The sequence below is a fragment of the Chiroxiphia lanceolata genome, chromosome 15 (assembly GCF_009829145.1).
Source record: "Chiroxiphia lanceolata isolate bChiLan1 chromosome 15, bChiLan1.pri, whole genome shotgun sequence".
Classification (NCBI taxonomy): Eukaryota; Metazoa; Chordata; class Aves; order Passeriformes; family Pipridae; genus Chiroxiphia; species Chiroxiphia lanceolata.
Window position 1 is genome coordinate 17,145,564 of NC_045651.1, and position 12,812 is coordinate 17,158,375.

Genomic DNA, 12,812 nt, shown 5'->3' on the forward strand with positions numbered 1-12,812 from the left:
TCCAGTAAAGTCATTAACCAAACAACCAGCACTGACATATCAGGTAATTTTCTGTCCTCTTGAGTCAAGAAATTAAATTTTCCCTATGACAGCTCTTGCATTCAAGTGTTGTCCTAGTCCCAGTGAGGGATATTTAGTGCTTTTACCTGAGTAGTGAAAAACCTAATTTGCCAGATAGAACCTCAGGTTCAGCCACCAAATTAATCATAGGAAAAAGAAAAGGGCTTAGGCACAATGTCAGCTTCAAGCCAGAAGCATTAAAAACTTTTTAGCTTTTTCTAAATCCCACTGTCTGTTGCATTATACAGAGCAGGATGCCAACAGGAGTCAAAATGTCTTAGCACTTAGTTGCAAATAGATCCTTAAATTACTGACAGTGTGGAAATCAATGCATTTACTCTATAAAACTAATGCCTTGTCAAAGTGTCCCACGTCCCCTAGTCCAGGATGTTCCAGGGAGCTAAGTCAGCAACAGCAAACCCACTTCTGTGATGTCACTTTACAGCATTTGATTCTTCAGAGTTTCCAACAGCCTGCAAGAAAATCGACTGATCAAGCTAAAAACTGGAGAGCCTGTTTGCACTGGAACAGGACTCCAGACCTGGACAAGGGAAAAGAGCTGCCTTGAAGTTAAAACAACCTGAAACAACTGTATGGCTCCCTGTAAATCCCTTGGAGAGTTTGTATCCTGCCCCACGACAACCAGAGATACATCTGATTTGAATGAAACCTCAGACTTCATGATTTTCATGCCAGCTATTTCAGAAGCAATGTAATTTTCTACAGCACCCTGTTATTTCACTCACCATCTCCACAGATTTTGCTCCAATTCCACAAGCAAACTTATTTTGAGGATAGAGACTGTTTCCAACTGGTTTTAGAAGGGCCACACACTTAAAATTGAGGACAGGCTCCAACCACAGCCTTCAGCCACCCTCATGTGAAGGTGCACATCCCCATCATGATCACGTAACTTACAAAAGAAAAATGCAAACGAGAGATCAGCACCGAAGATTCCAACGTTCTTCAGCAAACCATCCCTATAGTGATGCTTTCAAACAAATAACGAGCTAAAACCGAAACACAACAGCAGTAAAGTCAGATCTGATGAGCTCTTCAAAAAGATCTCGAGCGATATCAGCTGGCAGGACTCTGTTGTCTGTCCCAGAGCTACGGCAGTCGAGCCCAGCCAGGGCTTTGCTGCGAACACACCGAAGCCAGGAGGCTGCAGCCTTTCATATCCCAAAACAAAATCCAAGTTCTGATCGCCGGGATGAGGAAGAAATCTTTTTGTTGTGAATACACTGCTGTGTAATTACTGCAGATTTATTTCGTTTACTTTCTTTTGAATACTGCAGCAGATACAAAGGCTGGGGAGATGTGGCAGCTTCTTGTGTTCTCATCTAATGCTCCAGGTTTACATTCTAAGACTTGGTTCCCCACAATACCAGGGATGTGTGTGTCTCTTGAAGGAAAAAGAAAATAATTCCCTGCTAGGAGACAGGGAAATAAAACTGATACTGCCAATCACTGCCAAACTGATAGCAAAGAAAGAGTTTCACGTAAAATTAAAAAAAAAAAGTAATTTGCCCATTTTCTCAATAAAATCAGGGTTAGAAACATGGGGATAAGATCAGAAAGGAATGCCACTGGGTAAAGGACTATTCATGGGACGAGAACATGGAAAATTCCATAAAGCACAAATGTTGCTAAGAATATTCAAAAGTCAAAGCTTTCTGTGGGTGTGCATGCATAGAGATGTCAACACAACTATTTCATGATCACCGAAATTGCTACTAGCCTGCATCCTCTCTGAATGGCTATTTTTAGGACCCAGTCTTTCATGTGGTATAATGATGTGGATTTTACAAGAGCATTTATAATGTGTTTCATATGGTGAACAGTCCTGGAGAAATTGCTTTATATCAGAGAAAGTCAAACTAAAAGGTTTGGGTGTTTATTTATTTTTTTTTAATTTTATTTCTTATTTTATATTATTGCCTCTAGATTTGATTTTGAGTAATACACATATTTTAATTTATCTATTTATTTAATTTATCTAAGCACTCCCAAGGAATACTCAGCACAGCACGATGTGATCTTACAAAACATCACTCGGCTTTTGGAATCCACATATCCCTTTGGATGGTGAGATTCCAAAACTGGCAGTGCCACACTCTGTAAGTTGTAGCAGGAAGCCAAAGCTCAAAGGCCAATTTTCATCCCGGGGTATGGTGGTGTCAGGGACTGTGCTGCGTCTCCCACATTAGAATCCAAAGCCAATGACTCCTCTCCACTATCTCCACTCCTGCACCAGTAATTCCAGGGCAGCAGCACGTAACAAGAGCCACCTCATCAGCCTCTCCATGCTAAGAACAACAAATTTTCATGTGGTAGATCTTACGATGGTTTATTTCCTAAACATGAAAGGAACCTCTGCAGCGCCGTCTCCTCAGTGTCAGAATAAAAATCCCACATTTCTGCTCCTTTCCGAGCATTTTGCTGCAAAGAGTCTCTCCCCAGCACTCCTTCCACGAGTGCCTTTATAATCGCATCTCCCTCGTGCCCATTCAAACACACTTTATAACCTTGGGCCTTCACGTTTTACTTTTGTGTGAGTCCCATCAGAGCAGAACCTCAGTTTACGCTACTCCTCGGAGCAAACCACAAACTCAGCGCAGAGCAGACAAGTTGAATCACTTAAAAAAAAAAAAAAAGGTCTTTTTTTTGGTCAGTCCATGATTACTGTGTAGCTTTTCAAGGCAGACGTGTACTTTGTATATTATATAGTTCCAGATTCTTCAATGGAACAAAGGAGATACTGTTGAGACGGTTTTTTGCCTATCATTTAATCAAATGCAAAGTTGTTATAACCGGAGGGGAAAAGTGCTCCAGATTCTAGTATCCAGTTTTACTTTGGTTTCAGAAACTTACCACAGCATTGTTGAGTTTATTGTTTTCTTTCACAAAATACTAATTTTGGGACCCCGTGAAACACAATGAAGCAGATTCCTTTCGTGGCAGCTGAGCTGTGTTTAGCACAGAGGCGGTGGACGGGAGAGGAGCAGTGGTTTAAAGACACTTTGGTGACCTCTTCCCCAGCACTTCCAGCCAGCAGGATGCTCTGCATGGGGACAGCTGATTTTGCCAGGTTTTGCTAACCCTCGTCATTCTCAGTACTGAACAAGTGTCCCACTTCCTCCATGAAATCACAGAGGCAGTGGTGGTGGAATAGTCCTTTATAACTTTTGGAATGGTCATAAGTGGTGTGACCAGAGAAGGCCAGCGAAGCTGGGGAAGGGTCTGGAGCACAAGTCTGATGAGGAGCAGCTGAGGGAGCAGGGGGGGCTCAGCCTGGAGAAAAGGAGGCTCAGGGGGGACCTTCTCACTCCCTCCTGACAGGAAGGTGGAGCCAGGTGGGGGTCGGGCTCTCCTCACAAGTAACAGTTGATAGGATAAGAGAACATGGCCTCAAACTGCACCAGAGGAGGCTCAGATTGGATATCAGGGAAAGTTTTTCACTGAGAAAGTTGACAAGCCCTGGCACAGGCTGTCCTGAGAAGTCACTGTCCCCAGAGGGATTTAAAACACCTGTAGATGTGGCACCTGGGGACATGGTTTAGTGGTGGGCTGGGCACTGCTGGGTTAACAGCTGGACTTGATGATCTTACAGGGCTTTTCCAGCATAAATGACTCTGTGATCCTAAATCATAAAGACCCAAAGGCAAAAACCAGTGACAAAGCAGCGCTAAGTTGTTCCATAAGGAGGTGAAGGTAGAGCTCCTTGTCCAAGATCATTAACCAAGGAACAGTTCCCTCTGCAATCAAGCCTCAGAGGAGCACGAGGTTACAATCCCCTCCTTTAAGGGATGGAGTGGGTGGGTTTGTGAGCCACCAGCATGTGCTGAACCGACAGGCTCACGGTGAGAACAGGACCTTGGGTGACGTTCACAGAAGGTTTGGTCCAGACTCTGCAGGTTCTTAGGACACCTCATCATTCACCCCATGAAACACCCGCAGTGCCCAGGGGCTGGAGGGAGCCGTGCCCTCCCGGACAGACCGCTGGACAAGCCAGCAGGCGGAACAGTCTCCACTGATTCAGCTGGATTGAAACTGGAAAGTAGGAAGAGAACAGCTCTGCATCCTGTTACCAACCCTCTGAGTCACCCGTCCTCCTACCAAACCTTTGTTTCATGCTCCAGACACAGAGTCTAATGAGCAAGGATCGTGTTATAGCCTATTTCTTAAAGAGAAATTCGAAGAATAGCACATGAAAGAGCCTGGGGGGGGGGACTCACACGTCCCAGCTCAGCACCAACCTGGGATTTGATCAGGCTGAGTAGCTTTCCCTGCCACAGTGGCTCTACAAAGAGCTCAGGAAGCAACCTGTACCTACTCTCCTATTGCTGTGCCCTCCACCCACCATTGGTAAAGGATGAGGTAAGAGCATGAGTGCATCAGGCTGGGAGAGATGCTGACCTAAGCCATCTCCTGGCTCCCAGAGCAATGAGGTGGAGTGGCAAAGGCATGGGAAACCAAGGGCCCCGAACAACCCAGTGGGTGGCATCCCTGCCCATGGCAGAGAGTTGGAACAGGATGAGCTTTAAGGTCTCTTCCAACCCAAACCATTCTGTGAGTCTAGGAAATGAGCAGCAAATGAAAGGAGAGGGAGCTGCAGTGGCTGTGGCCAGCCCAAAACCTCGGAGGAGTGGGATGAAGAGAAGCTCCCACATTGCCAATGCCTTCAAGAAGACAGTGCTGGGGATGTCTGTCATCTAGTCCCTCTTCAAATCAATAGAACAGAGAGGAGAGGACAATCCTTGAGGATTTGTTGAGGAAATTTTCTTGTGACTCACACGTGGTGTGGGAGATTTTAGTAACTGAAGAGCAGCATGTGCCTGACTGTTGTTCACCCAACCCCACCCTGTCCAGCAGAGTCTCCCTGTGCTCACAAGTGCTCGAGTCCTTCCTCACCTCCTCTCTGCTGAATTGCCAAGGGGGCTCAAAGGCCAACCCCTATGAAACAAAGACTAAATTTGGTTTTGGTGAATTGCAGCCAAAAGGCAGAACTGCAGGCACAAAATTAATGGTAAAAATGGCAAAACTGGTGGTGTTCCTCAGCACCAGACTTTGCTCTCCCAATAACCACCATGCCATGCACACACAGTCCACGCCAGATTGGGATCTTAGGTGTGCAGCTCACACCACCTCTATCCCAAAATCCTGCTTCCCTTGCAGATCACATCACAGATCAAGAGGGTTCAGTCTGTGATTAGGATCTGGCCCTTTGCAGATGATCTTTGACAGCAGGCAAGGGAGTCATCCCTACAGAGCCAGCAATGTCTGTTTAGTCACAGGAACACACCGGGGTTACTGGGCCGGGTACCTGGGAACAGCACATCCCACCCTATGGATTGGTCAGGGGCTTCACCCCAACACAGGAATTCAATGGTGTCTATGGAGCCATAGCAGGAGTGAGGAAAACGTGAGTGCACTGCAGAGCTCCTCCTGCTCTCCCTTCTCCGGGTTACAGCTCCACATACCAGACCAGCTCTGCACTTTCATCTCGGACGTGCCACTCAAACCCAAATCACTTTGTTCTTCACAGTTAAAATTTCAAAAATACTAATCATTAACATGGATGAGCTTCGGGAACTTGAGTTGATGTTAAGTTTTTGCTTTTCTCTCCAAATTCTCAACCGATTGAGCTCATAACACTTCACAAACAGCAACAGTTGGAAGCTTGCAGGAACGGTGCCTTTACCATACATATCTCATAGCAACTCCCCCCCACCAAAGCATCCCATGCCTGGGAAGCCAATTCCAGGGTAGCCTGTGAAGGAATCCCAGTGGGAGAGCAGATATTGTTGAACTGTCTGAATCACGTGCATTCTTATTCACATGCACAGATTTACATAAAACTTGCTTTTGTTTCCCTGTGACATTTTTCTTTCTCTTTTTTTCATTCCAAACAATTTTAAAAATAAGGTTATATTAGACCACACACAGGCAGTGCTGTATCATGTCACTGCTTCTTAAGCAGAACTCTCTAATTTATTTCAAAGGGAAGTTCTGCTTCAAAATTGAGGGTGTGATATGAACTCAGAAATTAACACAAGAATTTTCCTTGGGGGGGAACCAAGACTGAATCAGACATGCAATAAATGACCTCGGAAGCCCCGTGCCTTGGTACATCCACCTATCCAACATTATGCTTTAATGTAAAAAATGATTTTCACCATTATCTTATTTCAAGCTAGGTAGAGGAGCTGAAAGAATTTGGATTTGCTCTGGTCAGGAGGGAACAAATTACTCATCTGTCTGTGTGCCAGGAGGTCCATCAGCAGCCACCGCACTCCTAACGCTTTCTGCCGGGAATGTGACAACTGATGGGGACAGAGCACCATCCCGGCGAGGTCCCGCAGTGCAAACCCTGCTGCCAGGGAACCTGGCTGGGATGCTGCTCCCCCACAGCAACAGGCACTGCTGGGAACACACGGAGCTGCTGTTGGCTTCCAGCTGCCTTCCCTCCCTCCCTCCCTGCACGCACAACATCTGGAGAGGGATGCAGCAGTCCCCTCGCAGCGACAAATCCCCGTCACACGGCGGCTCCGGGGAGTTTTCCCACTGGTTTCGACAAGATCAGAACCCAACACAGGAAAAAGCAATACTAAACTATTGCCCTGACAGTGCAAGTCAGGACAGAGAGACCTCGCAGAGAAGCAGCTGAGCTGCAGATTTCCTTCCGCCAGCTGCTGCGGGGGCCACAGCCTCCTCCTGCCCGGGGATGGGGCAGCCCTGGGGAAGGGGATGCAGCAGAACCAGCCGTGTCCCGGGGCTCAGGGGCTGCTGCCTCAGCTTCTGTCCGGCAAAGAGCAGCCCCAGACTGCAGCTCTGTGCTTTCTGACCTCGTGTTAGACATTTGGGCCCCGTGGCCCCAGGCCAGCAGTAACTGCACTTTCATCTTGCCCTGCCCAAGGGGACATTTCAAACCCTCTGAACGAGCTCCAGGAGCCCAGCGGACCACGGGGACCAGGCTCTGAGCAGGGGCACTATTTGTGAGTCCTGCTGTCTAATCTGGAGACTTGAGCTGTGCAGGGCTGGGGAGGTCCCCCCACCCTTCTGCTCCCATGTAAGCTCTGGTTAGACAACTTAATAATTAAGAAAATGAGGTAGTGTCTGTTTTCCAAAGAAATGGAGGCTCTTGGACTTCTGTTTTTCACACAGACAGAAAGCCCAGTGCCTCAGCTCTACATACAGAACATTTTAATCCTGTCTTCACCTCTCATGCTCAGCACACACACCTGAGGTGCACAGAAGGTGTGAGGAGCACCCCTGGGATCTCTTCCATCAGTGGGAGTGGGGAGAACTTGTGCCCTACATATAGGACAGCATGGCTCATTCCCCTATTTTATAAACCTATTTACAAAAGGAACTTAAAGGAACTTATAAGTGCTCCTTCTACCATTTAACTACCACATGGTACAAGATATAACAATGTTCAGAAAACCCCCGCAGGTCTAAACTCAATTATACAACTGTAGCAAGAAAAATATTTTAATCTGATCAAAGTGTTAACATGTTTGACCATGTCTGACCTCTAATGTTTGTAACCACCTAAAAGGCTGATGTTCTTACTAAGGATGTACCTTAATTTGATTTAAAGTCATTTGTACTATTTAAAAAAGGATATAGTTTTATGATTTTATATTTAATTTAGAAAAACAGTTCCTCAACTTGCCCATATTCTTTGGAAGTTTCTTGCAGGTTTTTAACCCATAAATCCCATATATTTCACTCCTGGAAAAAACTGGACTTTGCATGAGACGGGAGAGTGAAAGTGGAGCCACGAAGCACCACGCACACAGCACCTGAGAGCCAGGTGAGAGCTGGCTCTGCTGGGGCCTGGCACAATGTTGGGATTTCAGGTGCACACGGGCTGTGCTGAGAGGCTCTTGACACCTTTGACCTCCCCAGCCCAGTAGATGATGGGGTTCACAGCTCACTCCCAAAACCCAGGCTCAGCCCACTGCCTGGAACGCACTCCAGGAGCACTTTGGCTGCACCCCCTGTGACAGCTCTACTGCCAGCCCAGGAAACCTGTGCCTGCTCAAACCAGCATCACTGCAGCTGAATTATCCCACACTGGCATTTGCCACCTGCGGCTGAGGTGGGCCACCCTGCTGCAGGGAGCTCCTGCCACCCTCCTGCTGCTGCTGGCCCTCCAGGGACCATCGGCTGGGCTTGGCCTTGCCGCTGGTGGCAGTACCCAGACACCTTCAGAGCATCGCTCTGGAGCGGCACCAGAGCTCGTAAATAACACGAGTGGGTGTGTTTTGGTAAAAAGAGGCAATTTGGGCTGGGAGATGCGGGGAGCCGAGCAGGATGCTGGGGTGAGCAGCCTAACAGTTAGTGGCTACAACCACCTTGAGGGAAACAAAGCAGAAGTGATGCTGCTGAGAAAATCAGAAAGAAAATAGGAAAGCAGCGCTGCCGGTAGCAACACACCCACCCGGGCAGGCGCCAGGGCTGCTCCAGCAGTGCTTGCAGGGCCCTGACAGGGTTCGTGGGGAGCCCACTGAAAAAAATGTGGTTTTACAGAGCGTTGCAGGGCAGGGGCTCAGCCCCAGCCTCGGCTGCCCCTCGTCTTTCAGGGAGTTATACTCTATTCTCAATCAGGTAAATTACTATTTTCAACGCAAAGCCCTGAAAGTTTGCCAGAGTACTCCTGGGTTAATCTTTTAATTTATATTTTTTTTTAAGATTCTAAAATTAATCCCAACTGCCAACAACCGTTTCCAGGAAGCCTCATTAACCAAAATACAATCTCCACTATCAAGAGCACGCATGGCTGTGATATGTAATCCCATTCACTCACACAACCTTCCTCCCCGACTCTACTTGTGCTAAAGTGTTAATTAAACACACTTTTATGGATGGTTAAGTATCTGCAATCTTCGGTCACAGATCTGACCTCCCCAATTATTGGAAGCAGCCACCAGATTATAGCCCACACTTCACATAATGTACACAGCAGCAATAAATCTATATGAGAGCAATCCATAATTTACCACGATAACCTTTGCACAGTCAATGGAAACACAAGACAAAATTGCCCAGAATAATACACTGGAATAGCTATTGCAGTAAATTGAAAAACCACAAGACCAGCCTTCATCTGAGGAAGAAATCTTCCCCTGTCTGTTAGGTAACAGACTTTTAGCTGAAAACACCAAATCAGCTCTTTAAGTCACACAACGTAAGCCACGGCAGGACCTGAGCAGGCCCAAGGGCAGCCGGCTGAGGCACTGGATGATTTGGGTGACTTTCAAGGGGACTGGATCATTCCTCCTCTGCTACTTCAGTTTTCTCCCCTTTGAGTTCTGCACAGTCTACTTACTCCTGCCTGCTGCTCTGACAGTAGTCACTTGGATTTTATTCCATTATCAAGGGAAGAGGCAATTCCCAAACCACAACCTACTTTTTAGCATAACTGCTAATAAATAGGCTATTGCACTTTGCTGCCCATCTAGGAAGAGTTTAAGATTAAAAGAAATATTCCACTACAACAAATAGTTGCTGGACTAACGTAACTGTAAACTCACCCAGATTCTATCCCAGGGAGCACACTAAATGTGTTTCAATAAGACAAATTTAATATGATCTAAAATTTATCAGGAAGTGAACAGCTTCATATTTCAGGGGGTGGGGTGGTACCTGATACCTGGATGAAGGGACACAAGGTGGGAAGCACCAGAAGAAATGCTTATTTGGGTTACACTGGCCCTGCCTCGCAAACATATCTTTTCATGTTGGAAACTGAAGGAAGACTTCAAAATTTAGAGACAGACCCTCAGTATTTGCAAACTTTGGCAAAGTCACAGCAGTCTGCAGCCAGGGAAACTGATTCCCTGGGAAGAGCTGAGCTGGGTGCAGGAAGGTCTCACAGGAACCCGTCTCCTGCTGCCCAGGCCAGCTGGGTCAGGTGTGAGGGTACGGCACTGACTCCCACAAATAAAATATTGAGTTCCATACCCCACAATCCACCAATTTTTCATAACACCAGTTTAACACCCCCCCCTTATGAACAAATGCCTGGAATTAAGGACGGTTTTATAGATCCTTTTAAACCTCACCCCTTTAAAGGTTAAAAAACTAAACCCGAAATAAACCAAATTACGTTCTGTCCTCCCTTGCCGACGACTGATGCAGAATAAAGCAGAAACAAACACAGCAGTGCCGGCTCCCCAGGAGCCACACCAGCCCCAACTGACTGCTGCAAAGTCAGGACACTTTGCTGAAGTTCTGACAGAGGTGGTGACGGGAAGAGACAGCGTTTGTAGAGCAGCCTTTAGTTTAATCACTCACGTAGCAAAACTTAGAAATAGTACCACACACAGAATTACTAAAGCTGATTTAAACCGAGAGGGAAAAACTTTACAGCAAGAAGACGGGAATAGTCCTCCGGCAGCGTGAAGCCTTTTCCTAAAAACCTCTATTGCCATTTTAGAAGCACAAGACCCACTTTTTGGGCCATCATCCACCACAGAGCTCTAACTCACAGCACAGCAGAACCTGGCTGTTTAACAAGTAGACACATCGAGCTCAACTTCAGCTGCGGGACATATCCCTGAACACAAACACCAGGAGCTGCTCCTTCCAAAGCCTGTGACCCAGAAAAACGAAGGGGCATTCTTCCATTAGATATTAGGGTTTGATTGCTGGAAGAGTAAAGGCAGACCTAGAGGATGGGGAGGTCGGGAAAGCAGCTCCTCCAGCAAATTTGGAGCCAAGCAGGCGCTTCCTGCCGAGCATCTCTGCCCCTTCCCATGGCTTCTCCCTTCGGCTCGGACAGAACAGCGCCCAGGTATTGCAGAAACCGGGCTCCAATTTGTTGGGAAAAAAGCACATGTAGGTGCCTGCACAATACCCACAACATACTTCAGCAGTGAGAGAGGCCACGAAAACTCTCCACGAGGAGAGGAGGAACTCACCAGAGGTGACATAGATCCATTTGGCAGATACGGATCTGAGAGCATCAGGAAAGGGTAGCCGGAATATGCAGAGCCTTTGTACATCCCTGGGTCCTGATGTTTCATACCTGCTGAAATCAACGTGCCCTGTCAAAATTGGCCTTACAGCAGGTGATTCCCCTGCCTGTCGGGGGTCCCCAAAGAGGTTACAGCATATTGTGGGAGTCTTTTTCTCCTGGACTCCCTGGAGAAGGTGTGGAGGGGTACCAAGGTCCCCCATGGTTGTGGGATCCCAAATTGGGGAGACTGGGAAGCCTCGGTGCTGACAGACACAGCTTTCCCACGGGGGCCGTGGTGGCCAGGCTGACATCCCTCCCTCCCCGGGGGCGACAGGGTGATGGGCTGGGGACCGGGGGATCACGACCCCGGGTCGGGCGAGCACTGGACAGGGTACACGGGGGAAGACCAGCGGGAACCGGGAATGAGGAGAGGGGGACACACGGAAACACGCGGGGACTGCCGTGACTAACCATCATCCATGTGGTCCGGGAGCTTCTCCTGGTAAACTCTCTGCGGATCCTGCACTCGCCGGAGGGCCTGCATGGGGAGGAGAGAGAGGGGCAGCGCGGGGGCGGTGGGGAGGGGGCGCGGGGCCGGGCGGGGGGCGCGGGGCCGGGCCGGGCTCACCCACCTCGGGGTCGGCGGCGGCGGCGGCCGGGCTGCCGCTGCCCTCGGACTCGTTCACCAGCGAGGACTTGAGGTCGGCCAGGTCGCGCTCGGTGAAGGCGTTCTCGGGGATCTTCTCCTCCTGCTCGCCCTCGTCCTTGAAGGCCAGCATCTCGTCCGTGGCGCCCAGGTCGTCCCCGCCGCCGCTGCCCAGCTGCGGCATTTTCCTCCCGCCGCTCCCTCCCCGCCGCGCAGCAACTTTCCCGGCGAGTATTGTTCTCCCGGATCAAGCCCTCCGCAATTATTATTATTTTTTTCCCCTCCCTCAATTATTTTCTTTCCTCCTCTTGAAAAAAAAAACCACCACCCTATACGTAAAAAAACTTGCTCCCTCTTGAATTTCTTTTTTTCTTCTAAAAGTTTTTTCCTCCCTTCCTCTTTAACTTTTAAACTTTTTCCTTTAATTTCGCTCCCCGCTTTCCAAATTCCCTCGAAACCCTTTCGTTAGGACAAAAAAAGAAATAACAAATCAGAATCGCTTCTCCCCCCTCTTCAGTCTTTTCCTCCCCTCCCCGCTTTCCCCCGTTCCCCTCCCCGCTCCGGCGGCTCTCGGGGGGCTCGGCAGGCTGCGGGCGGGCAGGAGTCGCGGGATGCCGGGCTCCGGGGGCCCCCCCCGTGCCGCCGCCGCCCCCCCCCCGCCCTCCGAGCCCCGGGAAGTTTGGCTGGAGCAGCGGGCGCCGGCGGCTGGCGGAGCACGGAGCGCCCGGTCCGACTGCGAGCGCGGCGGCGCGGCGGGCGAGCGCTGCGACATCAAAGCGGCCGCCGGGTGATTGGCAGCGCCGGGGAGGGGCCGGGGGCGGGCACACGCGGGGACACACACACACACACAGGGACACACAGACGCACAGACGCGGGCACACATGCACCGCCGCACACGCGCCGAGCCCCTGCCTTAAAGGGATGCTGCGGCGGGGTGACCCCCATCCCGGCCCGGCTGCGGGGTGGGCAGCGCTGGGGGCTCGGTGCGGCCCCCCGGGTGTGTGTAAGGTGTGCTGCACGCACAGGGGTGCACACGCGTGTCTGCTCGCACATGGGCACTCGCACCTGTGCCTGCGTGTGCGCTCATCAGCTCGCGCTCACACGGGCCTGCACGCACATCTGTGTGTGTGCATG

At 49.4% G+C, this 12,812-nt stretch overlaps 1 protein-coding gene across 2 annotated transcripts in view; it reads right to left on the reverse strand.

The window, feature by feature from the left end:
- The window catches only part of TCF7 (transcription factor 7), a 70,014-nt gene extending 58,152 nt beyond the window's left edge, over positions 1–11,862 (reverse strand). For both annotated transcript variants that reach the window (XM_032702724.1, XM_032702725.1), the window contains exons 1-3: positions 11,665–11,862; positions 11,504–11,570; positions 10,995–11,104 (exon numbers count right to left, since the gene is read on the reverse strand). In XM_032702724.1, the coding sequence (XP_032558615.1) occupies positions 10,995–11,104; positions 11,504–11,570; positions 11,665–11,862 (375 nt within the window). The remainder of the gene's footprint in view (positions 1–10,994; positions 11,105–11,503; positions 11,571–11,664) is intronic.
- Positions 11,863–12,812: the final 950 nt, after the last annotated feature.